This window comes from Lontra canadensis, unplaced genomic scaffold (genome assembly GCF_010015895.1).
Source record: "Lontra canadensis isolate GAN:19392208 unplaced genomic scaffold, GSC_riverotter_1.0 scaffold279, whole genome shotgun sequence".
Lineage (NCBI taxonomy): Eukaryota > Metazoa > Chordata > Mammalia > Carnivora > Mustelidae > Lontra > Lontra canadensis.
Window position 1 is genome coordinate 137,102 of NW_022631273.1, and position 26,341 is coordinate 163,442.

At 39.7% G+C, this 26,341-nt stretch overlaps 1 protein-coding gene across 1 annotated transcript in view; it reads right to left on the bottom strand.

The window, feature by feature from the left end:
- Positions 1–26,341, bottom strand: part of LOC116862620 (glycerol kinase-like) — a 72,918-nt gene that overhangs the window by 27,409 nt on the left and 19,168 nt on the right. The window contains exons 4-10 of the mRNA XM_032849975.1: positions 23,534–23,611; positions 10,854–10,930; positions 8,656–8,793; positions 5,201–5,310; positions 4,671–4,737; positions 1,832–1,867; positions 1,385–1,452 (exon numbers count right to left, since the gene is read on the bottom strand). Coding sequence (XP_032705866.1) covers positions 1,385–1,452; positions 1,832–1,867; positions 4,671–4,737; positions 5,201–5,310; positions 8,656–8,793; positions 10,854–10,930; positions 23,534–23,611 — 574 coding nt within the window. The remainder of the gene's footprint in view (positions 1–1,384; positions 1,453–1,831; positions 1,868–4,670; positions 4,738–5,200; positions 5,311–8,655; positions 8,794–10,853; positions 10,931–23,533; positions 23,612–26,341) is intronic.

Below are 26,341 nucleotides of genomic sequence, written 5' to 3' on the forward strand. Positions count from 1 at the left end.
TTGATGACATAATTAGGAAATCCTCTAGAAAAAAATAAATGTAGATAGTCTCCTGCTGGGTTAATGTGCGTCTCTCCTACACAGAGTACAGTAATACGAGAGAGGTTCAGAGCCCCAGCTAAGTGGAATCAGATGGATCTGGGGGCAAAGACCACTTATTTCACTTACTAGCTTAACTACTCTGAACAGGTTTTCTTATCTGAAAAATGCAAGAAATCTTATCTTTTAGATATGGGGCTTGTTCAGATTCCCCATGAAGGAGTAGTAAGGAGATAAGATTAGGAAACAAATTCACCAAACCTCTACTTCCATCATTCCTTCTACTTCTTTTTTCTTTTTTTTAAAGATTTTATTTATTTATTTGACAGAGGTCACAAGTAGGCAGAGAGGCTGGCAGAAAGAGAGGAGGAAGCAGGCTCCCTGCTGAGCAGAGAGCCCGATGTGGGGCTTGATTCCAGGACTCTGGGATAATGACCTGAGCCTAAGGCAGAGGCCTTAACCCACTGAGCCACCCAGGTGCCCCTCCTTCTACTTCTTTTAGAAGGAAAAACTCTAGGTAATGAGGAGAAAGCACAATGCCAGGAAAACAACATGGAAAATCCCACAAAAATATACCTTTACAATTTAGTGAGAAAGACTAGGGCAGGAACAGTGTATGTGGAGAAATATAGTTCATTTTGAAATTTTTTCTTTAAATTAAAAAAAAATTAAAGATTTTATTTATTTGAGAGAGAGAGAGAGAGAGCCAGCAAGAGAGAGCATGAGCTGGGCAAGGGCGGTGGCCGTTGAGGGCCAGAGGCAGGGGGAGAAAAGACCATCTCCCGCCTCCCCACACTGAGCAGGGAGCCTGATGTGGGGCTCGATTCCAGGACCCTGGGATCATGACTTGAGCTGAAGACAGACGCTTAACCACCTGAGCCACCCAGGTGCCCCAAACATTTATTAAAGTATTCTCTACCCCCAACCTGGGGCTTGAACTCACAACCCTGAGATTATGAGTCACATGTTGTACAGACTGAGCCAGCCAGGCGCCCCTGAAACATAGTTTAAATCATGGCTCTTCCTCCCGTCTGCTCTGCTCTCCTCCACTCCCCATCCCCACCCCACCAAAACCATTAACACTTTAAACCAAAATTTAGTTTCTGGATGGAAAAATGTATTGAATGAAGATCTTTTCAAGCCTCAGCAGTGTGTTTCCATATGGCATAATGTATTTTATTCGAAGAAGAGAAGGAAAACTAAATGGCAAAGAACTTACTAGAACTCCTAAGCTATTGATTTTTAGCCTGGATGAACTTCAACAGCTTTTCCTCATTCAAAGGACCAAAGGGATAAACAAACAAACAAAACAGTACTGGTTTTTGGGTCTGTTTCTTCAACTCACGTATTTTTGGCTTGACCATCCTGGAAGCACATTTGTCCCACCAATGCAGCAGACTGGTCCCCCAAACACTGAAAGCATCAATGACAATAAAGAACACTAAGACAGTATCATTACTTTCCCCTTTAGAACAGCCATAGGATTTATTTTTCCTTTCCTTCTTTTATCAAGGAATGAAATGTCTTGATTTCTGCATTGATTCCATTTGGCCATTTCCCCATTTCCTAATATCCCCTACAAGATACTAGGTATGGGAAGGAAGAGTTAGAATTTGGTCAAAATGTTCTCAGTGGCCCACACTGTGGCACCTAAGAACAAGAATCAGCCAATTCTGCTGCTTTCACCTTTTTTCCATAGTTTCAGAAGGGGCAGACTGATTAAGATAGAGGAAGAAACCCCCTCACACGAAAGCAGGTAGGGTTGGGGAAGTAGCAGGGAGAGGAAACTTACCCCAGATATTGGCACACCTTCCAAGGCCCCAGCTTTCTAATAAAATTTTAAAAAAGGATTATGAGTAACCACAAACTATTATCTCTACTAACACAACTGCAACAGGAATGAACACAAACAGCAACATGCCAGAGCATGTGGGCAGACAAGACAAAGCAAGTGTTTCAACTACATATGTGGTTCAATGACAGATACGAGACATATTTCTAGAATGACAAGACAACACATGGTACTGGTGAATGGACATTAAACACTGGGCTGGGAATCAGAAGACAAGGGGTCTACTCTTGGTTAGTTAGTGTTAAGTCCCTGAGCAGGCTGCTGAAACCTCTCTATGCCTCAGTTTCTTGATATATAAAATGGAGTCTAGGTAACATGAATGCCTAGGTCTGATAGCTCTTTGTTATCATTGCCATTAATAAGGAAAACGAACACATCCTTTAAAACAAACATATGAATAGCTATCAAACTGGCATGGAACAGCCTCATTTTGGAAGGTTGTATTTTACCAAGTATCCTTCCTTAACCAAACTGCTTTTAAGAGAAGTAAGAAACCCAAGAGCATTTGGGTCTTGGGTATTATTTGTTCATAGCCGACATCATTTTTCAAATTTAGATAAGCAAGAGTTAATTTAGGTCACACATAGTGGTTTTTATTTAGATCAAATATGACTAGCATACCAGGGAGAAAAATGAGATTTAAGTGGCTGTGTATTTTACCAAACTTCATTTTTTAAAAAAATTCTAATACAAAGGAATTTCTACTGGTATTAAGGAATTAGGGGGAAGGAACGTGATCCACGAAGTAGTGTGATGTACTAGGAACAGGGCCAAAAAAAAGCTTTCTATGGACTGCCCCCTTGGTCTCCCACTGGTGAGCCTCTAGGAGCTTCAGATTCCCTATCCAGAAGAACAGAAGCTGCCTCACATAGGTACGATAAGGAAGCAATAGCATATATGTGGAAACCCTGTACAAAATAGAAAACATCTTCTAGATGGTAGATATTATTTTATTTCTTTCATGCCTTCCGTTTAATTCAAGACCTCTCTTTTTATTTACTGGATATACTCTTAGGAAACCTGAACCTGGATTAATAAGCGAAGGGCACACTTCATAAGGAACTGAAAGTGAACCCATAGGAAACCGAGAGGCTGTCTATCTTCATACATTTAAATACGAGAAGGCTTTGCTGACACTATGGAGGTATTATCAAACTACCAGCGGGATCTATTCATGTGCATTCCAGCACATAAAGCGCTCCTTTTCCTTCACAGGGAGGGAGGGGGTTTCTGGAGGATTCCTGGGAACATCCTCTGGTGAAGCATGCAGAAAAAGTGACAGTGCATTTCCAACTAACTAGTCTGAAAGGCTGGTCAAGTATCACTTACAATAGGCATTTAGGACATTTAAAAACCACATCTAATTTCCCTGTTAACGCCAAAGCCCAAAGCACATCACAACTGTACTTTGTCATGGGGAGTATCAGAATTTCTCATTCCAAGAAACTAGCTTAGTCTTTTACTTTGAAACACCACTTTCAGTGTTATGGGAAACTTAAAAACAAACAGACATGACTGAGTTTGAAGAAAACCTGGAGCTTGTCTAGAGCTTATAGCAATTTGGAGGCTCATGGATATTCTAGATAAATCTGCTTAGTAGTAAATGGACTTCTTCTTGTCTAAAACTAAACGGAAATGCACTGTTATCTTTTCCAAATGAATGGGTAGCATAATTGGTGGGCAACCTACTCACCAGACTATGAGAGATTTTCTATAGTCAGCAAGGGGAAAAAGGAGGACAGAAGCACAATATTTTAAATGCAAGAAAAAGACTAGGCCAGTAAATGCTTTTCCAACCATTCTCTAAAACTGTTTCTCAAGGGTAAGTTTTTTTCTCTGACCCCACACAGTCTGTAGACAGCTATTAAGTCATCTAAGCACTTTTACTGCAGTTGAGCCGTGCTTCTCTTAGAAACTTCCATGATGTTTTACAAGGCTTTTTTATAAAAGAAATATTTACGAACTCTGCTCAAGCTTTATCCAGAGCACTTAGTAATCAACTCTATTATTATTAACTCTATAAGTACAGTTTCTATTATCTGTGAAATGTCTAAACAATGTATTTTTCTGGTAACTGACCTTAGACATATTTTTAAATTTTATCGTAAATTCTAGATTTTTGTGCTCAAATACCAGTTCAAATCCTCCTGGAGGTTTTCATCCCTGACGTGTAATCAGAGATACTCAATGACGCTAAGCACACTTTTTGCTGAAAGTACTTTTTCTCCCAGTTTTAGTGAAGGCAACAGTAAAATGTCCCTTATGGAAACCAGTTTAATTAGCAATCACAAATCAGAAACAGACTCTTTGTTTTCAGTTTCTTTGCTAAAGTTTTGCTCAGGCTGACAAAAAATCTAATATAAAAACGTGGTCTGGCCATGAAAAGACATACAATAGGAGAAAGAACACTAAAATGTGAAGAGTCCTTCCTCTAAATTGTAAGCACAAACTACTAAAGTTATTTCAACTAAAAGAATAAACAGGCTCAAACATTCCCATGCCACCCTCTGTAGTTAATTATTCCATTAATACTTTGAAAGTAGAATACTTAAAGAACGGCCAATTAAAGTTTATGAAATATAAAACCAACTGGTAAAAAGGATTCTAAAATTTTTAAGTTATAGAACTATTTAAGCAGCACTAAATTCTTAAATTATATACTACCACACTTACAGAAAAGTCACAACTCTCAAACTAGAAAATGTCACACAACTGACTTGAATTCTGAATAGTAGAGCTTTTTTTTTTTTTAAATGGAATTAATTTTTTTTGTTGTTACCATTAGGCCATAGATCTCAGAAGAACTCCGGACATTTGGAAGAATCTTCATCGGAATTTCAAAAAATCTGAAAAACAGTATGATAAGACTGGTTATATAACACTATTTTAAATAAATATCTAGAAATATTTATATGTTTTTAAAGGACAAAATGTAAATAGTTATTAAAGATGGACGTATTTGAGCATGGAGTTAAATAATAAGCCAACAGAACATAGATGTATGTTTGGGTATTTATCATTCTATCTTTATACAAGCCGATAAAAAATAAGAAGCACGCAGAAAACAAAGTATTTTTTTTTTCTTACAAAAGACTTTTCGAAAGAAACCTAACTTCCTAAACAAGATAATAAATTTGGCTTGTTTGCTATATATTCAACAATAGTCTCTTTTTTGAATACACAGTATAGACTTGTATATTTGTAGTTGAGATATCGACAAAGTTTGTTGCTCCACCAACATAAGAAAATAGTAAGATTTAGGTTATAAATAGTAATGGGAAATGCTTTTTAGGGCAAAACACAACTCACTCGCAGAGCTCTTTATCCCATTCCAGAGAGTGAATGTTGAAAAGCATTGTCCTACTTGCATTTGTTACATCCGTACAGTGGACACCTCCATTGGCCCCTCCTGTCAAACTCTAGACAGAATAAAAGGACAGGTTAGATTTGTACTAATTTGCTATTTATTTATTTTTATTTTTAAAAAGATTTTAAAATATTTAGATTTAGTTGAGAGAGAGAGAGGGCATGTGAGCAGGAAGAGGGGCAGAGGGAGAGGGAGAGGGAGAGAATCCTCAAGCAGACTGCCCACTGAGCACAGAGTCCAATGCAGAGCTCCAAATCAGGACCCTGGGATTGTGACCTGAGCCAGTATCAAAAGTCAGATGCTCAACCAACTGAGGCACCCCTAATTTGCAATTTAATTTACACGCTGTCAAGGGCCATAATCAGTAGCAGAGTGCATGAAGCAGGAGAACAGAATATGTCAATCATTTAATTTTCTAGTTTTCAGCAGTGTCCAATAGAAATACAATGCTAGCTACATACATAATTTTAAATTTTCTAATAGCTACATTTAAAAATATAAAGGTAAAATTAATTTTAATAATACTATATGTTTTATTTAGCTCAATATAGCCAAAGTACCCTTCTATTTATTTAAGATTTTATTTTTAAAAGTTTTTTCAAATTACTCAATATGGGGCAGAGAGTACTTGAGAATACGAATTTACAACCAATATGAAATTACAACCCTGAAATCAATAGTTGTATGCTCCAGTGGCTGAGGAGACCAGGCACCCCCCCAAAAACACCCTTTTAATATGAAAAATTATTACTGAGACAACTTACCTATGTATGTATTTATTTTATTATTTTTTAAAAGATCTTATTTATTTATGTGAGAGAGACAGACAGACAGCAGGGACAGGAACATGGGCAGTGGGAGTGGGAGAGGGAAAGCAGGCTTCCTGCCCAGCAGGAAGCCAGATGTGGGGCTTGATCCCAGAACCCCAGGATCAGGACCTGAGCTAAAGGTAGACGCTTAACCATCTGAACCACCCAGGCACCCCTATTTTATATTATTTTATTTTATTTTATTATTTTAATTAATCTCTACATCCAACATGGGGCTTGAACTCACAACCCCTAGATCAAGAGTGGCATGTTCTACGGACTGAGCCAGCCAGGCGCCCCAACATTTCACCTAATTAAGCATAGTATATATTTTACACTCACTGAACATATCGATTATTTGATATTTAATATTTTATATGGCTAGGAAGCAGTGCTTTCCCATATTTGAAGTGTTCAGTAGCCACACGTGCTTAAGTGGCTACCATATTAGACAACAGCGTTCTAGTAAATTGTTAGCTAAACCGAAAAAACATCAGTTTTGTTTTCATCTGTTATCTTTGGAAAAGGCAGTCTTACCACATTTGGCAAAATGAAATATATCAGCATGTCTGCCTCTTCAGGATCTTATAGAACTCTGTGCTGCTGTTCCTCTGTTTGTGATTTTGTTTTTTGGAATAACAATTCTCACTGGGTTGTGCCTACCCAAGTATGTATCCTGAAAGCAGAGTTTTAAAATCTCCTGTGTTAATACCCCCCAGCACTGCTGCTTTCTTTTGTGTGGGAGCAGTAAGAGGTAAGAAAGGAACAACAGAGCAGAAAAGGAATCTCAGGAAAAAAAAAAGAAAGAAAAAAAAAGATAAGGCATCTCAGCACCTACGCCCCCAACCCGCAGCTAATCCCTCAGCTCACAGGGGCCCCACCCTGCCTTACTCTGGTTTCAAACAACTGACTGTCAGAACTACTGTGAGAAGTATTTCAATGTGACAGGTATGAAAACTGCGGGCCAAGAGAGCACCAACCCCAGCGTGGCCTGGCCAAGCACAGGGAGGGCTGGGGAATGCACTTCTTCCTAGTGCTGGTTCTAGAAGATCTGCTCTGTGGATCTGGCAAGTGAGAACGGGGACAATATTCCTCTGAAGCTCTCCTGAATGTTGAAAAGATAATCACATACTTACTAAAGTAATTACAAATGAAATGGTATGTGTGGGGATTTGCTTTACACTTCTCTGTGGGGAAAAAAGTGTGTGAGTGTAGCTGAAACAAGACTGGCCATAGCTGATTGCCGTAGCTGGTACACTGTTGCACAGGTTCATTACACTATTCCCTCTCTTGGGTATAACTGAAAATGCCCATAATAAAAATAACAAAAGAACAAACAAAGAGAAAGGGGGAGAGAGAACATGTACTTTTGAGATAACTCTGGGAAATGTCTAAAATGTTAGTTTCTACTCATCTGTGTTCAGCTTAGGCAAAAAGATTATACTTCAAAATTCCATTAAGATTTTTTCATATTATGGCTTAAAAAGAGACAGCTGCGGAATGCTCAAAGCCGATGATAGTCACACAGGTGTTCTATTATGTTAAATAGTTACTTCCTTTAAGAAATGACCACTGGAGGGCGCCTGGGTGGCTCAGTGGGTTAAAGCCTCTGCCTTCCGCTCAGGTCATGATCCCATGGTCCTGGGATAGAGCCCCACAAGGGGCTCTCTGCTCAGCCGGGAGCCAGCTTCCTCCTCTCTCTCTGCCGGCCTCTCTGTCTACTTGTGATCTCTGTCTGTCAAATAAATAAATAAAATCTTTAAAAAAAAAATGACCACTGGAAAAGAGTGTATGATAGGCAAGAAGAAAAAGACTACCTAAATTATGAATTACTAATTAATTACCTAAATTACCTTTTCTAAAGATAATAAATATGAGATGTGGTTTTGGTAATCACCCTCCATTTTTATGGCAATAAAGCAAGAAAAGTAAGGAAGATGTAGGCAAAAATGCCTTTTCCAAAGCATCTATTTAAAAATTTTTGAGGAAAAATTCACATTAGATTAACCATTAATCAGTTCAAAGCAGACAACTCAGTGGCATTTAGCACATTCATGATGTTGTGCACCCACACCTCTATCTAGTTCCAAGATATTTCCAGCAACACAAAGGTATACTCTGTATCTATTAGTAATCATTCCCCCCTTCCCTCAGCCCCCTACAACCTCTTCTACTTTCTTTTTGCAAAAATGCCTCCTAAATGGAGGCTGAAATGTTCTGCTCTCTCTCAAGTGGCTTTTCTTAATAATTTTGCCAGCTAACAAGTTTCAACTCGAGATGCCTGGTGGCTCAATTGGTTAAAGGACAAACTTTGATTTTGGCTCAGGTCATGATCTCAGGGTCATGAGAACGCACATCAGCTCCAAGCTGGGCATGGAGCCTGCTTAATATTCTCTTTCCCTTGCCCTCTGCCCCTCTCCCAGCTCATGCATACACACACACACACACACACACACACGCTCGCTCTCTCTCTCAAAGAAATAAATAAAATCTTTTTTAAAAAGTTTGAACTCTTAGTAGAAAATAGAAGACCATCTAAAAAAATTCTCAAAAACTTTCTCCATACATAACATTATATTTAAACGTACCCAAATAAGCCATGAATCAATGGTCCCAAAAAGAGCTCTATCTTCTTCAACAGCCCTTTGAACTTTTCTCACATTGTCAAGGAGCCAACGAAGTTTCACCGCACTGAAGTAAGTGCTAAGTGGAAGGCCTGTCTTGGACTAAACACAGTCATGAAATTCACCCAGCAAATTGAAATAAAACACCAAACCAAAAACCCCAACCAATAGCAAAATATTCAATGGCCCTAAAGTCAGTCCCATGGTAATATGGATAAAAATAATTTTCCTATCTCATGGCACAGAAAAGCATGTTCATGAACAAAAATCAGCGTGATATGTTTGCAGTTCAAAGAGTATCCACGCTGCAAGGTAAAGAGAAAATTAAATGACACAACACCCTATAATCTAGATGGTGAGCAAGTAGATGTTAGCTTTTGTGTTATTACGTGCAGAACCTAGTCTGAAATTCTGCCTTTTCATTTTGTATTTCATGAAAGTGAAAATTTAAACTATTAAAAATCAGAGTATATTAAATGGTAACCAGAAAATTTTAGGTTTTAAAACACATATAACAAACAATACACTTGTATGTGTAAAAAAAAAATATATATATATACACAAACGCACATATTCAAATAACACAAGTGGAGAATAAAGTAGAGCTCAAGGACATGCCAGAAGAAAGCAACACTGAGTTGCTCTGTATTAAGAAAGTAGTTGTCTAAAAACTCAGCAATTACATTAAACAAAGGGAGGGTGTACTGAATAAAGGATAAATGCTAAGTATAAAATACATATGGGCTTATCAGTCTTCCTCGAGAACAGATCAGATCCAACTCTTGTTTTTGTTAGTACATTAAATATCAAATATATTTATAAGAGCTGATGAAAGTGGTTAGGAAGATACATACATCAAAATAATGCAACTATCTTTCGCCTCCCCCAATCCTTAAGTTTCCTGATTTATCCCCTAATTATAGTAAGTGATACCTTTTTCCTTCTTATCTGCTATGGGTATGTTTGATAAGAAAATTCAGACCAGACCAATACTTCAATGCACCCTCTAAGTTATGACTCTTAACTCATGTTTTCTAGCTTTCCTAGAAAAAAAGTAAGACGGGTACTCAAAAGTGAGGAGAGAAGTAAGTTATGAGATTATTCCTCTTTGATTTGAAGGACCAAGGGTCATCCCACAAAGTCAACAGTGAGGCAGTTGATAATATCTCGTTTTAATGATTTAGGCACCAAGTTTAAAAGTTGCCTAAAATGGTACTGAAGTGGGGGGTGGGGTGGAGAGGGTTGTTGGGTTATGGACTTTGGGGAGGGTTTGTGATATGGTGAGTGCTGTGTAGTGTGTAAACCTGACAATTCACAGACCTGTACCCCTTGGGCAAATAATACATTATAGGTTAATAAAAATAATTTAAAAATTGTAAAAAAAGAGCACTGAAGAGAAAAACATGCATCACTTGCAGCAAAGTGCAGCTGGGGGGGTGAGGGTTGAGCAGGGTGACAATGAGGAACAGAATAGGAAATGGGTAGGGGTATATTTAGGACTAGCTTGATAGTTATTCAGGGGATGAGGGTAGGGAATGATTTGTTAAACTGCTACAATTAATGGGATTTGAACCCTAGTTTCAGAACCAAGAACCACTGTTTTAAGAGTCCGACTGACAAATATGAAGATATGCCAAAAAACCAGAACTTCTTTTGGATGGTAGGAGAAGTGGGCCCTGACCTTCATAAGAAAAATACCTTGCCTGTTTCAAAAATTCTCTCTCCCTTAATTTAATTCGAGAGCTCTAATTATGGACTGAAATTTATGCACTTTCTATCAGCCTCCTTCATATGAAAAAACTGGAAGGAGTTCCGTGAGGAGTTGGAGTGACTTTTCTCTCCCTGAATCCCGATGCCTAAAAACTCAAAAGCATCCAGAATTTTCTAGAAAACAAGAGGGAGTATGGTTTAAGCCACTGGGACACTTTATAATCCCCTCCAGACTATCAACCTCAGAATACGAATCATCTAATCCACCACAGGGCAAGAAGACAGAAAGGTAAATACTTTCGTTGTCCTTAACTGTCTGCAGAGAATAGCGTAACGTATCAAATAACTAGTGTGCAACAGGATGTAAGGCCCAATTAGTATTTCAGGTGAAATCTCTAAATCTTTTTTAAGAATAAGCATTCTTACAGTATACTTTTGAAGCGATCTCTTACCTTGACAAAGTTATTATTTCCTGGAATTCTTTTACTAAGATTCTCAACGGTAGACTGGGTTCTTAGGTCAAGCCACACTATAGACCAAAATATAACAACATATATGAAAAACTTCATTTAAAAAATCAGATCTTACTGAAATCACTGTCAAGGACAGGAGACTGATTAGTTTCCATAAGCAATTAAAATGCTGAGCTTTCAAAGGATTGAAATTAGAAAATTAGAAATGAATGGGCATATTGTTAGAAAAAAGAATAAATTTATGAGGAAGAATTTAAAGCTTTTATGCCAAATTACAGACCAAGTTAGGAGAACAATACAAACCTGAGGGCACTCATTTGGTATCGTTTTTATAGGAAAAAAAAAAAACCATGAAAAAATGTTTTGGATAAGAAGTTTCTAAGAATACATGAGTACAGAGAAAATCTTCATGCTCCACAGGCCAGTTGCCAGGGGCATAAGACACAGGTCAGGATGACTGTACTAGGTAAAAGCAGGTACCTTATAAAACTTGGGAGCAATTTGTGACAAAGCACAGAACCTGGTACTATTTATTGAAGGAAAAAGTAAGATTCAGTCTCCCATGTATGAAATGCTTCTGTACATTAAACTCCTCCATTTCAAAAGCAGGCTAGAAGCCAGAATTGTTGAATTATTTAAAGGTCGCCATTCTTGTTCCATGCTGGATCATAAAAAATCTATTTTGGAAGATCAACATTATTTACACTAGTAAGTAGCGTCCACTTTCTGATCCTCTAGTGAAAATATTTTCTGTTCTGCTTCCTGACAGAAGGCCTGAGAAAGAGAAGGTATCACACAGTACATAAAGCAACTGTGGAAGGTAACCGATAGGTCAGCGGAGTTCTGTTTGTCAGATTTAAGTTTTGCACTTAACTTCTATCACTTTTAATCTATTAGCGGTCAGTTGGTATTTTTAGGCAGTGACTGTGCTCAGATGTCTCCTGAAAAGCCTCAGGCCCATAGTTTATTTAAAGGGCACCAGGAAAGATAAAATAGGCTTGGCCACTTACACATGTGAATGCTGGCCACTTAATCGCATAGTTTGGTTCACCCTTTCGACTATTCCTTTCTACTCATGTAAAAACAGTTCTTTTCGGTAGTGAATTTTTATCAGTTCTTTGTAATTACTTAGTCATTTCCCCTGAGGGCTGCCTGAGCTTATTTTGACAGTGCCTATTTCAAGACAAGAGACTGGTTTCTGGAGCACCTGGGTGGCTCAGTCGGTTGGGCGTCTGCCTTTGGCTTGGGCTGTGGTCCCGGGATCCTGGGATCAGGCCTGACATCAGGCTCCCTGCTCAGTGGGGAATCCACTTCTCCCTCTCCATCTGCTTCCTCCCCCCTCCCACCCCCTTCATGCTGTCTCTCTCAAATAAATAAATAAAATCTTTAAAAAAAAAAAGTGGTTTCTGCAGGTGTGAGAAGAGGCAAGAAAAGGCTCGTCACAGCTGAGGAAAGAGGAGGCAGAGAGGGACGCCAGGGGAATCCGTGGTCTGTAGCCCACATCTGCATTTGCTGCCTGTATTTCTCTTGCTCCTGGGAACAGTATCTCAAATTCTCTTCAGGAAATTGTCCCTCCCTCAGTCTCAGTCCATGTGGTTTGCCAGAGATTCGACCCTACCCCCAGCTCCAGGATCAAGCATGTCCCCATCCCAGTGACTGGTTCGGTAGACAGTGTGTGGTCCAATCAGCCCTACGGAGATTTGTGCTCAGTCTTCCAGAGCCCCTCTCCTCAGCACCACTAGGCAGTGTGTGGCTGGGCCTGCTGCCCCCACCAAGAGAGAGCTGAACTGGCTCCAGCGGAAGCCATCCCAGAAGACTTGCAGGGAATTCAGGTCATATGGTCCAAGTCTAGAATCAAACAGCATCTGAACTAAGCTACTGTTTCACTACTGGTTCCGTGAACAAAAGAATTATTTTTTAAAACATTTTTCACTTTATTTAACTAGGGTTGTGCTTTCTATTCCTTGCGCTGTGATTGATGTAAGCCATTAGCAGCAGCTGCATGGAGTTGGCAAGAACTCCCCTGTCAAGGGCACCAAGGCAGTCTGCTTTTCACAGAGGGGCCATATGGCATGACTGCAAAAAAAGTAGACTTTCCTCACAGGCAACCCCAGCAGATGTTAACAGAAGTAATGGGGAAAAGGAGAGGAATTCAACAGAGAAGTTTTGAGTCTGTGACAGAATTAACAAACACATCTCAATTCTCCATGTTTCGAGTGACAACAGGCTGGGGGTTAAAAATCAACTGGGTGTGTTTTGACTATCTACTCTTAAAAAAGAAATAGGGTGGATTAGAATGGAAAATAACAGAGTTTGCTGAACTCTGTAAGTATGTGAAACTTTTTAGTTATAGGAATTTGATGAATCATGATGTAAAATATATTTCTCATCAAGGAACATGAACAAAAGACCTGAAAGTCGTTGTTCTGGGCTGTTTAATGACTCAAGGCCTCCTAGATCAGGACTTTTCTGTATTTTAATGTAAATAATCACTAAGGAGCTTAAAGATGGACCCCATTCCCTGAAATTCTAGAAAAGTAGGTCCAGGGAGGGAGCCCAGAAACACACCTTTTAAATAGGTGCCCATCTTTTAAGAAGCACTGTTAGATTCCACAGCAGTGATCCTTACCCAAAAAGCACACCAGAAACTCCTGGAAAAATTTGAAATCACACATTCCAAGCCCTACCTTGCACGATTCCGGCTGCAGGTCTAGGCAAGGAAGGCCTGAGTCTTTCTACTTCTGCTATAAGCATCCCAAGTTATTCAGTATTATATACTAGAACTTGAGAAGCTCTTTTCTAGGGCACAAACTTTAGGATATGCAGTTTGTTCCAGTCATTTCTTTAAAAACCAAATGACAGGCAAACTGATGACCAAATGGCTCTCAAGTCCCAGTGACTCTGGGACTTAACTGCTCCTGGACAAAGCCCACTTACATAACTGGGCACTTTACTACTCACTTGAGAGCTTGCAAGTATCCACAGCAGAATCCACAGAATCAACCCCTCACCAAAATGAATCAAGAAACTGGACGTGAGATAAGGAGAGCCAAGTTCTAGGTCTTCTGATTTTGCCACCAACAAGCTACGTGACTCAAGCCAAGTCATTTAACCCCTTGTGGCTTAGATTTCCTGAATATAAAATAAGGCAGTTGGACTAGATGGTTTCCGTAGTCCCTCTCCTGCCGTTACTCCGTGATCACAGAAGGCTGGCAGATTCACTTTGTTTTTACAGCTCAAGAGTTTAAGGCAATTAGAATACATGGAACAAATTAGTACAACTGCCAAGGAGAAAAATGGTCAGTGGTGGATATACTACCAAACAATTCACGAATGCTCAAAATTAATTGAATTAAGAACGAAACAATTAGAAAACTCATTAAAGAAGCTAAGATGGCAGAATTAGATTTGCAGGAAGAGAGACCAAAAGCTAAAGAGAAGACCCCAAGCTGGACGACCAAGCCCCTTGTGTAGATAATTTCTGAGAACAATCAAAAGAAGCGCCAGATCCGCATCCAGCAGTGGTGGTCAATCTCCCCCAGCACGTCTGAGTCAGGAGGCTGGGGAGTGAGCAGAAGCCGGAGCACCAATACCTGAGGAAGTGCCAGCAGCCGGAACCGAAGAGCCAGAGCGAACAACGGCAACTGGGTCGGAAGGGCCAGGAGAAACTGGAGCGGCTGGAGCATTAGGAGAAATAATGGCAATTCATGCTAGAGGTGGCCAGATTCGAGGTCTGTGTTCTGTCGTTGACCACTGGGAAAATGGCAGACCACTTGGGCAAGTTCCCCAGAATGAGCATTTTCTACGCACGTGAGCATAGAAAAAGCGGAGGAAGAGGCAGGGAGTGGATGGGACACGAAGGCAGTGCCTGATGTCAGTCTCTGGTTCGGTCGACTACGTCCGTGTGGACAAAGAACAGGTACAGAATACAGGCTTCCAATTCTGGATGACTCCTCCCTACCTTGTCGCAGAGCTGCACCCTGGCGAGCAAAGCGGCTCGGCGGGTAACTGAGTGCTGGCCCAGCCCGAGATGGGAAACTGCTGAGTGCAAGCGAGCCTCCCTCAGCAAGGGGCGCCCAGAAGCGCGCCACGGTCTCTTGGGGCGATTTACAGAAGATGGGAAAAGGCTGCTCTGGGAAGGCATGGCCCCAAGAAAGTGTTTTCCTGATAAGGGTGTTAGGAGGTGAAGTCCACCGCCACAAACAGGAGAAGCATGCCCCAAGAGAACAGGGAACTGGTAAGTTCCAGAGTTAATTTGGGGAAAGAAGTAAGGAAAACCCACCCTAGGGAGTCCGGAACACTAGACAGCCTACTTTCATAAGGCATGTCCATCATTTAGACCCAGTCGATCTGGTTTATATGGTTCAAACCAGGGCACCTGGGTGGCTCCGAGGGTTAAGCCTCTGCCTTCGGCTCAGGTCATGATCTCAGGCTCCTGGGATCAAGACCACATGGGGCTCCCTGCTCAGCGGGGAGCCTGCTTCCCCCCCCACTACCCCGCCCCCTGCCTGCCTCTCTGCTTACGTGTGATCTCTCTCTCTGTCAAATAAATAAATAAAATCTTTAAAAAAAAACATTTTAAATGGTTCAAACCATGAAGTGAGTAAGTTTAAAAAACCCACTTGGAGGATGTGATAAACTCTCATTTGTGTTAAAGTCACATCCAATATAGATCCATTAGATTTGGTCTAGTCTGAGAAAAAAAGTTTTAAGAGTGAAGAGAAATGCAGTCACCTCAACATCCACGGACCACGGTCAATTTGGTGGGAAGAATTGACTTTGAGAATATTTAGATATTTGTATCTGTTTTGATTAGTCAGAACAATTAAAGGGAAAAGTACCTAAGAAAAAAATTTAAAATCGACAAGAAATAATCGGAATTATTTTCAATGGACTGGAAGCGAAGGCAAATTAACGAAATCTCCTCTGGGAGGACTGACTGTGAGGAGGAGCTACAGGGAGCACGGGAAGGGAGTTGCCAGGCCCCAGGTTAAGGGGCACACCCTAAGCCAGGACTGCTGACAGTTACAACAAAGTGTTATCAGCTCTCTTCCCCCACAGAGACGCATAATAGTCAACCAGATTTAAGTGTGTTATCACTTGCCAAAAGTTAAACTATTAATTAAGCTGTAAGAGGTCACTTGCAAAGGACAAGAGACTATAATTGATGACTGTCCCTTGCCTGATGACATTTTCAGAAATCTCAAGTGGCCAAAAGAAAAACGGAGTGTAAGGGAGGGGGGTGATTTAAAACATATATTCGCTACAATGGGGGGACTAAAAACTATTTCAGCTCTTAAGTGTGTATATGGCAACATACCAATGACTCACTCAAGTATGTGTGACCCAGGTAAGCTCTGCATTTTTCCCAAGAACACCTGTCGTGGATAAGTCAATCATTCCATTTGGCATTTCTGGATTAAAAAGACCAGCAGCCAATTCAGAACAGTAGCCATGGCTACCACTTACTGAAACCTTCTTATCTGCTAGGCACTGTAAATACTCTACATGTGTTAACTCACTCATTTTTAACTCACATCTAAGAGGTCCACACTTAAATTGTCTCCATTTTAACTGTCTAGGGAACAGGCACAGAATGGTAGTAAGCGGAGAAGCCAGGATTTGAACCCAGAGTCTGAATCCAGCATGAAACCCCTACCATGCAGGTAAGCCAGATTGAATTCAAAATCTTAAATGGAATATAAAGAAATAGCAAATATCAGAAACCTCTGAGTTGAAATCAAATCCAGTTTCTTTTTAAATTGGCCAGAGTTGAAGAATTCATTAACTGCAAAATACACACATTTTTTTTTACCCCAGACTGAAGGAAATGTTAAGACATTCAAAGACTGGTAATAAACAACTTGAAATAAGGAGAAATTAAGTATATCTTGACCAAGCTGAATATTCTAGATATTAGAAAAATAAAAACATCTGCTCCTTTCCAAAGCAAAACAATAAAAACAAAACTATGCTTTTGTTGTTTAAAACAAGTGTGCTTCCAAGTTTTAGGTAGCTTGTCATTTGGGGTTTTCTTTCATGCTGATACTCTGAAATATAATGCAGTCCCAGAAAAAGGTTAAAAAAAATTGAGCTCAAGGTCCTTCAGTGCTTGACAAATGATTACAAAACAGGTTTAATCACTGGCCCAGGGTGAACCAGTACATAAAAATTAAAAAAGGCAAAGAGGATGATCCATGTTTGTAACTGCAGCACTCTGCATGAACAGTTGTAGGTCATAGGGAACTTGATTTTTTTTAATATTTTATTTATTTATTGGAGGGGCGGGGACAAGTGAAGCTGTGCTGAGTGCAGAGCCCAACATGGGACTTGATCCCATGACCCTGAGATCATGAACTGAGTCGAAATCAAGACTCTGATGCTCAACCAAATGGGCCCATGCAGGTACCCCTATTTTTATTTTTTTGAAGATTTTATTTGAAGTAATCTCTATACCTAACGTGGGGCTCAAAATTACAACCCCAAGATCAAGAGTCACATGTTCACCGGCTGAGCCACAGGAAACTTTAAATCCAACATCTTAGGAAAGAAATATTTGCCATACCATTTAACTAAAGAAAAATAGATCGGAGACCAATGATTTTTGTCAGTGGTTTTCTTTCATATACTAAAGGTTTTAAATCAGTGGCTCTTGCCTCCCTGGATGTGAGTCTTTAATATGAATAGTACTTTGATATTAAAGTATGAGCTGTGCTCTATTGAAAGCTACTGGATGGTGCCATGCACACCCATCGACTATAACAGAGAATGACAAAATCTGTCCAACGAGGAGGGAAACAGTTGTGCCATTCTCATTAGGGCAGAACATTTCACTGGTAGCATCAGTGAAATGTGCACAAGAAGATATTAAACGTCACTGATTCGAGCCATTCCCCCCACTTCAGTGGTTCTGGGCTTGGTTGTGTCATTGTAGTTGTGCTCAGTTTCATCTGCAGTGTATTTGTAAACCCAGCAAGGTATGCAGACCACTATAAAAGTTGGTTTTGGGGGCATCTGGCTGGCCTAGTCATTAAGTGTCTGCCTTGGGCTCAGGTCATAATCCCTGGGTCCTGGGACTGAGCCCCACATTGGGGTCCCTGCCTAGCGGGAAGCCTGCTTCTCTCTCTCCCACTCCCCTTGTTTGTGTTCCCTCTCTCACTGTGTCTCCCTCTGTCAAATAAATAAATAAAATCTTTTTTTAAAAAGTTGGTTTTGGAAGAAAAAAGCTTAGAAAAATGGCAGGGGTTGGGGTAGAGGGAAGTCCTTGAAAAAGAATACTGATGAAGGGAATGCTAAGAGGGAGAGAGAAAAGTATCACAGGGGCAAGGATGAGTGAAGACAGAAGAGAGAAGCCAAAGGACACAAGGGCCATGAAGGTCCTGCAATCCAGCCGGGTGGCCCATCGGAGTCAATGGCTACATCATGGCCCAGAAACTGCAAAGCAGTGATGCCCAGTGACACTGCTCATTTCAGGTACGACACCAATGTCTACCTCACAATTAACACATACATTCTCAAACTGTATGAAACAGGCCATCTGTGCCTCCATGGACTGATTTTTAAGCTTTTTTTTCTGTGCCTGTAACTGTATCTGTTACAAAAGACATCAGTAAACACATACACCTTTATTGCAAGAAAAACATAGCCTTTCTCAGCTTTCAGCTTCTTCATACACCTTTATTACAAGAAAAACATAGCCTTTCTCAGCTTTCAGCTTCTTCATCAAATGTATTTCAGGTCCACTGATAGGCAGGTACTGGGGGGTGAGTAAGCTGATGGCTTATTAAGGACCTCTGGAACATAAACCAGAAGGCCACATAAAAAATGCAATTTTTAAGAAAAAGAAGCGTAGACTGCTTCTCTTGTTGGCTTGTTTATAACAAACACTGCTCATCGGTTACATAATTAAGTAAAGAGAGATGAAGAGGACAGGCCTAGAGTGAAAGATTTGTAAGAGAAAGGCATAGGGCAGGGGGAAAGAGAGAGAGAGAGAATCAAACCCACAGACTGTGGTATAAACAAAGACGAAGCTCAAAGACAAAGATAGGTGAAAATATGATTCTGTTTCTACCAATCCCACCCTGTGTTAAGAGAAAGCTGCTGAATGTTTAATATTATGTTGATATTCTCAACTGAGACTTGCATGGAGATACGACACCTGAGTGTTTTCCTGGGCAACATGAAATGGGAGGCAGAATCTATCCTTGTCATAATTGAGTAGTGGCTCCCCTTCTCAGCTAATTACTCCTTCCTTCTCCTTTTCTATTTGCTTTCCCTTCTCACTTCTAGATTCCTCTCCTTAGCCTTGAGTCTCAAAGGCAAGCATGGTGACGGCCCGGTTCGTCACCAGCTGCCTAGGGCTTATCACAGAACCTGTATGTACACAGAAGGGCACTTGAACTTTCGTTGAATAATTTACCTTCATTCCTACAGTGATGTCATCTGTAATAAAATGAGACTTTCACCTCTCTGGTAATGACTTTAAGTCTCCATCTTACATTTGAACAATCTCTTTATACAAGAGCCACGAACCTAATTTCTCAGAAATGAGCTTTGATTACAAGTCTAATATTCACCTTGTTCAAAGAAGCCAGCCATTTTTCTCCCAGGCTGACAGCCATTAAATCTTAATTTCCGTCTGTTCTCTGAGGCTAAAAATCTTGCAGCCCTGCCCCCCACCACCCCTCGCTGCCCCTTATCTTTATGCCCCATCTGATTTACTAACATACAGGTTACGACTTCCCTCAGAAAGGTCTTTCCAGTTTGCCTTCTCTCTACTGTCTTGGCACTAATCCCATCCACTGATTACCAGGCTCAACGCTTTTGCCAGATTTTTACGAGAAACGAATCTCATCCTTTTTAATGTACTTACTTACATATTTGGATTTAAATTCCTTCTATTTGTCCTTCCTTCCTTCCTGGTTCACATTCCTCTTTCTTTCCTTTCCTGCCTTTTTAAAAAAAATCATTCAATATTCCTCCACTATAAACTTGCTAATTATACATTATTTTACTCTCATTGCTTACCCTGGAGATTACAACATGCATCCTTGACAATACAAGGACCTCAAAAACAGTTTATAGACTCATCTACCCCAAGTTCCTTTCATGTACAACTGTTGCCATGTCTTTTAATTCTTAATAAATTTTGAACATCCTAAGATGTTACTGTTTTATGCCACCAAATTAGCAGTTTTTGTCTTTGCTTTTGCATTTCACCTTAATTTTCATGGGTACAGAATCCTAGATGAAGTTATGTTCATTTAGCACTTTAGAGATTTCATTCTACGGTATTCAGACTTACTTTGCTACCATTGAAAAATCAACTGAAAGTCAGTGTGGGTTCTCTTGAAGGTCATAACCTCTGGCTGTGTAGTTTTTCTTTTTATCTTCAGGTCTCCGCATATGTTTACATATGGCTTTCTGTGTATTTATCTTGCCTGGGAATCACAGTGCTTCCTGAATCTGTACCTCTCATCAGTTTTGAAAAACCTTACCGTTTCGCTCTCCTTTTCTCTTGGGACTCCAATTACAAGTATGTTAGACCTCCTCACCTTACCCCATCTTTCTCCCAGATTCTTTTTGGTTTTCTAAACCTTTGTCTCCCTGTGCTCTAGTCTGGATATTTACTTCTGATCTCTCTTCCAGTCAACTAATTCATCTTCAACTGTGTCTAATCTGATGTAAAACTTATCAACTGAGTTTTTAATACAGTTCCAGAATTTGTTTTTAATTTTCCAACTCTTGGCTAAGATGATCAATCCTGTCAAGGGATTCCTTGAACATGTTGATTATGATTAAAGTCTGGTAACTCCAATATCAGGATTTCTTATGGGTTGGTTTCTAAGGTTATTTGTTTCTGTTTTTAGCCATGTCTTGTTTTGTATGCTTAATTATTTTTTACAGAAAACTAGAAATCATATACGAAAAATTCTAGAGATAATTTTCCTCCAGGAAGGGTTCATTTTTGTTTCTGAAAGGAAGTTAGGCTAAACGCATTAGCAATCTTAGATCACCATAATCCACTCAGTGCTGTAACTTACTTGAATCTGGGCTCTAAGTCCTGTGATGGGTAGTATATTCCTACTTTACCTTACTTCAAGGGGTGGCCCTTCACAGTTGCAAGATTTTGCCCACATTCATCTCTACTCCTGCCAGCCTGACTACCTTTTGCCTCCCTATTTCCATGAACCTATGAAAATACTACTTAGCCTCAGATACCGCTCTTAGAATCTACAAGTATTTCTAAGGAATAAGCAGCAACAAATGCCAGGCTTATCTCTCTGGGCTTTCCCTCGCTCCTGGATTTTGTTCCCATAATTCCTCACTGCCTTGGTAGCCTTCCAGTCCCTCAGGCAGTTTTATTTTGTTTTGTACAACTTCTCGAGCTGTTCTCAAGAGGTGCATTTGAAATAACCCATTCTACCATATGGGAAGATAACTCTCCTTTATTACTCATTTTGTCCCATATTACCCAGTGTATGGCTTTCAGTGCCCTCCATATCCTCACCAACCCCTTTTTAACCAAACGAGAACACAGACTTGAGTGTTGGAGAGACTTATGTTCAAACTGTGGCTTTACCTCTACTTACAGCTATATGGCAATGGACAAGTTATGTAGCTGTTTCCCCCATAATTCATTTGTAAGAAAAGGCATGTAAAACCTGCTTTGGGATCATTGAGATTAAATAATATGGGCAAAGTGTTTAGCACAATGTGTAGTACACAGCAATGTTAGGACTTACTGAGCATTATTATCACTGCTAGTTCTATTAAAACTAATAAATAAGTCATCCTATCTGCAAATCTGATTAGTCTCTTCACTCTGGTGAGGTATGTTTAGACATTTTCACTTTCATAACTTGTTCACACTAGCTTTCATTTTTCGTTTTTCCTAATGTAATCCAACACATTCTTCAAGGTCTAGGACGGAGTTCAAGCTCCCCCAACAGTATGTCCAAATTCAAAATCCATACTAACATGCACTTGCTCTAATTCCTATTCATTTTAGCAGCATAGTTTATCAATGATTCCCTAATTTTGTATTAGTCTCTTACCAAAACTAGGTTACAAAATGCTCATAAAAACTGGCCAATAACTCATACCCTCTATAATACACCCAGTATAGCACCAAACACGTAAGTTCTCAGACAAGAGCCTGGCTCAGGATTGAAAAAAGTTCTTCACATTCTACAGATGCAGTAGAAATTAGTACTGAAAAGCACATAGGATGGGGCACAGAGGGACAATGGTAGAAGAAAAGGAAACGAGTACATAAGCACATCAGAAAAACAAAGTATTTCTGATAAAATTTTTACTTAAATCTTTTACTTTAAGTATAACTTCAACTAACCTAGTTGCATTATTTTAAAATGACAACTCAAAGTCCAAAGTTGCATTTTTACAATTCAAAGTTAGAGTTTAACAGGAACTTTCTGGCTCCTTTGAGAAGGTCCTTCCTTTTCCATAAGGGGAAAAAAAAAGTAAAACCCTAACTAGTTCAAGAAGTTGGCAAATAGTGATCTGTGAATGAGTACCCCCTGGATATCAGTCATGAAAATTGTAATGTCCTGCTTTACTTGTATTCAACATGACTTGCTCATAAGAATGAAAATAAAATAAAGATTTAAAACATGTACTTTTGTGTAACAGACCTATGGTTGCAATTCTTTGACATTTCTGAGCCTTTAATTTTTTTTTTTATAACAAGTACAGAAGACAAACTAAATGGCCTCTGATAACACAGTAACATTAAATACCTTAATTTTTTATTAAGGTTTTTTTCTAAAGGTTTCATGCTATTCTTACAAGGCACCATTTTAGTGTATTTTCTGCTTGAATATCACTTTCTCCCAATCAATACTAAAGTAACTACACTACTCAAATAACTATCAAGTAAAAACAGGTCACTCTAGAAATCATCCCATCTCTGCTTCTGCCTCCATTCCCCACCTCACGACCTGGTATTTTATTGACAAAAACTTGTGTTTTACTATTTGTGAACAGAATGATGCATTTCAGTAACAGTATATTTACAACAAACTTCTCCTTTTAGCAACTGACAGTGTCATTTACCACCCAAATGTCACGTGCAAAGAGTATGCTACATTATACTCATGGTCATTCACATTTAAGTAAGATGTAATACCTAATGTTGGGTGTTATTTGCAATTTTGAGTTTTTGAACCCCTGCTGAAATAGCCCGATGTGTAGCAGAAGGAGCTAAAATGTAGAGATTTTATTTTCATAACCTCAGATGAGTCAATTCCAATTACTAGATGGGAAGAACAAGTACACAAGTACCTCATGGAGAGATGACTGTGAACATGTGTAATTTTGATTTTTCAGGGGAGGAGGCGTGATCTGTTTTAGGCGTCAGGAACAGCAGGGACTGTGAAACATTTGTGGCAATGCTGAACCATTTGTATAATACAAATAATCAGGAAAAGGAGAAAGTAAGAGAAAGATGTGATTCAAGATGTCAATTAATACCTGGAAGTGGCAAATGGAAAACAACTCATTTCTTAGAGGACAATTCTGGCCATCCCATCCGAATACAGGAAACACGGCTGCATGCTTTCTCAGCCACACATTTCAGGGGGACAGTGCTTGCAAGTGGAGAAAGGCCTTGCATTTGACATCCATGAACAACAGCTTACCCACAGCATTGTAGAGAGGCTCTCCGGTTAACTTGTCCCAGACTACAGTGGTTTCCCTCTGGTTACTGACACCAATAGCTTCAAAGAGAAGATTAAACAGAAGGGAATATAAATTAAACAAGTAGAAAACTACTTCAGAAGAATCGTTCTCATGTGTATTTTTTTTTAACAAGCATAACGAAACTTAACAATTTGAAAAAACACTTGGCACTTCTGTAGTGGCAATGAATATACTGTCTGTGAGCAGCTCTGGGAGAAGTAAACACCCACTGTCAAGTGCTTCTCTGTATTTCTGCAAGACTGCTCTGCACTTCACTACAAGCACATGACAACATGGACCCAGGTCTGTATCCAAACGAAAGGCTCCCAGGTGACCTTATAAAAAAGGGAATGCACTAATTTCAAATTTACAATACCCAATTCATTATTCTATGGAGACCAATAATCACCTCATCCATTTACTTATGAAGTGTCATAGGCAATTTCCCTCTGGGGGCACGCGCACTCCTACATTTTAAGAAAACAGCTACAGATAAAACCCTTCACACTGGGCAACCTCCTATTGTGGTTCTTCAGAAATTATTTTGTTTCCATAATGGAATATGTTCTAAGACATATGAATTTGAATAAGGCATAAATACAGTATGTGATGGCATTTACATTACACTGACCTTCACACAACTCAAACACTGTAGTCGTAGTTATTCTAGGTGAAAATACTAACCCATGCCGTTTTATTCAATTCAGCTTGAGTCGGCTCTAGCAGAGGTTCTCAGACTCGGCTGTACATCAGAACCAACCGGAGAGCTTTTTAAAAAAAATATCAGTGCCCAGGCCATGACCCAAACATTCCAATTTAACAGACTGGGGTAGGATCTGAACATCAGTATTTTTCCTTTACAACTCTCCAAGCGATTCTACCATGCAGCCCGGGTTGAACACATCAGACGGAAGGATCGAACTCTCTGGAGTATAAGGTGAGAACTGACTTTAAAGGCTCTATAATCAATAACAGGTCTTCCTCTTAAATTTCCCCGAAAACCATTCATCATATGACCATTCAGACAGCCCTTCTAGTGATAAAATACTACCTCTCTCGAGGCAGACCAATCTTTATTCACAACTTTGTTATTTTAAAAAAATCCTCTTCCTTAGTTTTCACCTACAGATCTCTGCCACAGGCTTTGCAGATATATGGTGTAAGGTTAATACTTCTCCTACGTGCAAGTTTTTCACAAACTTGAGGCAGCTATATTGCCCCCCAGGTCTTCTCTTCCCCTGTGTAAGCTAAACAGTCTAATTTTCTTCCACTACTCCCACCATATGGCATGGTTTATTTATTTTTATTTTAAGTAATCCCTAAGCCCAGCATGGGGCTCAAGCTCACAACCCCAAGATCAAGAGTCAGATGCTCTCCGACAGAGCCAGATATCCACCCTTCCATGTGGCATCATTTAAAATCCCTTCACCACCACCCCTAGGAACACACAACTTTCTGTCTGTACTGTTCAAATTGTACAACCAGAATAAAACATGATAGGAATGTTCTGACCAGCAGAGACCTGAGGAGGACCAATAGTTCCCTTGTGCTAAGTAATTCTTTTTAAAGCTCAAAACAACCATTTATCTTTAAAATAATACACTAAAATCTAAATGTAGGTCTTTTTTTTAGGATTTTATTTATTTGACAGAGAGAGATCACAAGTGGACAGAGAGGCAAGCAGATAGAGAGAGAGGAGGAAGCAGGCTCCCTGCGAAACAGAGAGCCCGATGTGGGACTCGATCCCAGGACCCTGAGATCATGACCTGAGCTGAAGGCAGAGGCTTAACCCACTGAGCCACCCAGGTGCCCCTAAAATCTTAAAGTTAATTACTTAGATTTTATTTTAAGGAGATTTTGTGTGTAACAGCAATGAAAACTGGCCTATGGAAAATGAACAATATATGTACTTTACTGAGGTCTATAACTGACACAGAACATAGTTTCAGGTATACAATAGAATTGGGTAGGTGTATGTACTGCAAAGAGATCACAGTAAATCTAGTATCCTGTCAGCATACAAAGTTACATAATATGCAATACAATACTGTTGACTATAGTCACCACGCTATACAATATATCCCCATGACTTACCTATTTTATGACTGGAGATTGTATTTCATCTCCCTTCTCCCATTTTGCCACCCTCCCACCAGCAACCACTGATTTGTTCTCTGCATCTGTGAGTTTTGTGTTGTTTTTTGAATTCCACATAAAAGTAAAGTCCTACAGTGTTTGTCTTCCTCTGACTTATTCCACTTAGCATACGCTTAAGGTCCATCTATGTGGTCACAAATGACAAGAGTTCATTTTTCATAGCTGAATAATATTCCACTGGATATTCCATTCATCCATCAATGGACACTATGGGTGCTCCTGTCTTGGCTATTTTGAATAACTGCAATGAACATAGGGGTGTGTTTATCTCTTCGAATTAGTGTTTTCATTTCCATATGGTAGCTCTGTTTTTACTTTTTTGAGGAACCTGCATACTGTTTTCTACAGTGGCTGTACCAGTTTGCATTCTCATCAACAGAGCATGATGGTTCCCCTTCCTCCACATCCTCCCTAATAGCTGTCATGGTCTTTTTGACAACAGCCATTCTGATAGGTGTGACGGGATATTTCACTGTGGTTTTGATCTGTACTTCCCTGATAATGAGTGATGATGAGCATCTTTCCATTTGCTGTGGGCCATCTGTAGGACTTCTCTGGAAAAATGACATTTGGGTCCCATGATCATTTTTTAATCAGACTGTTTGTTTGCT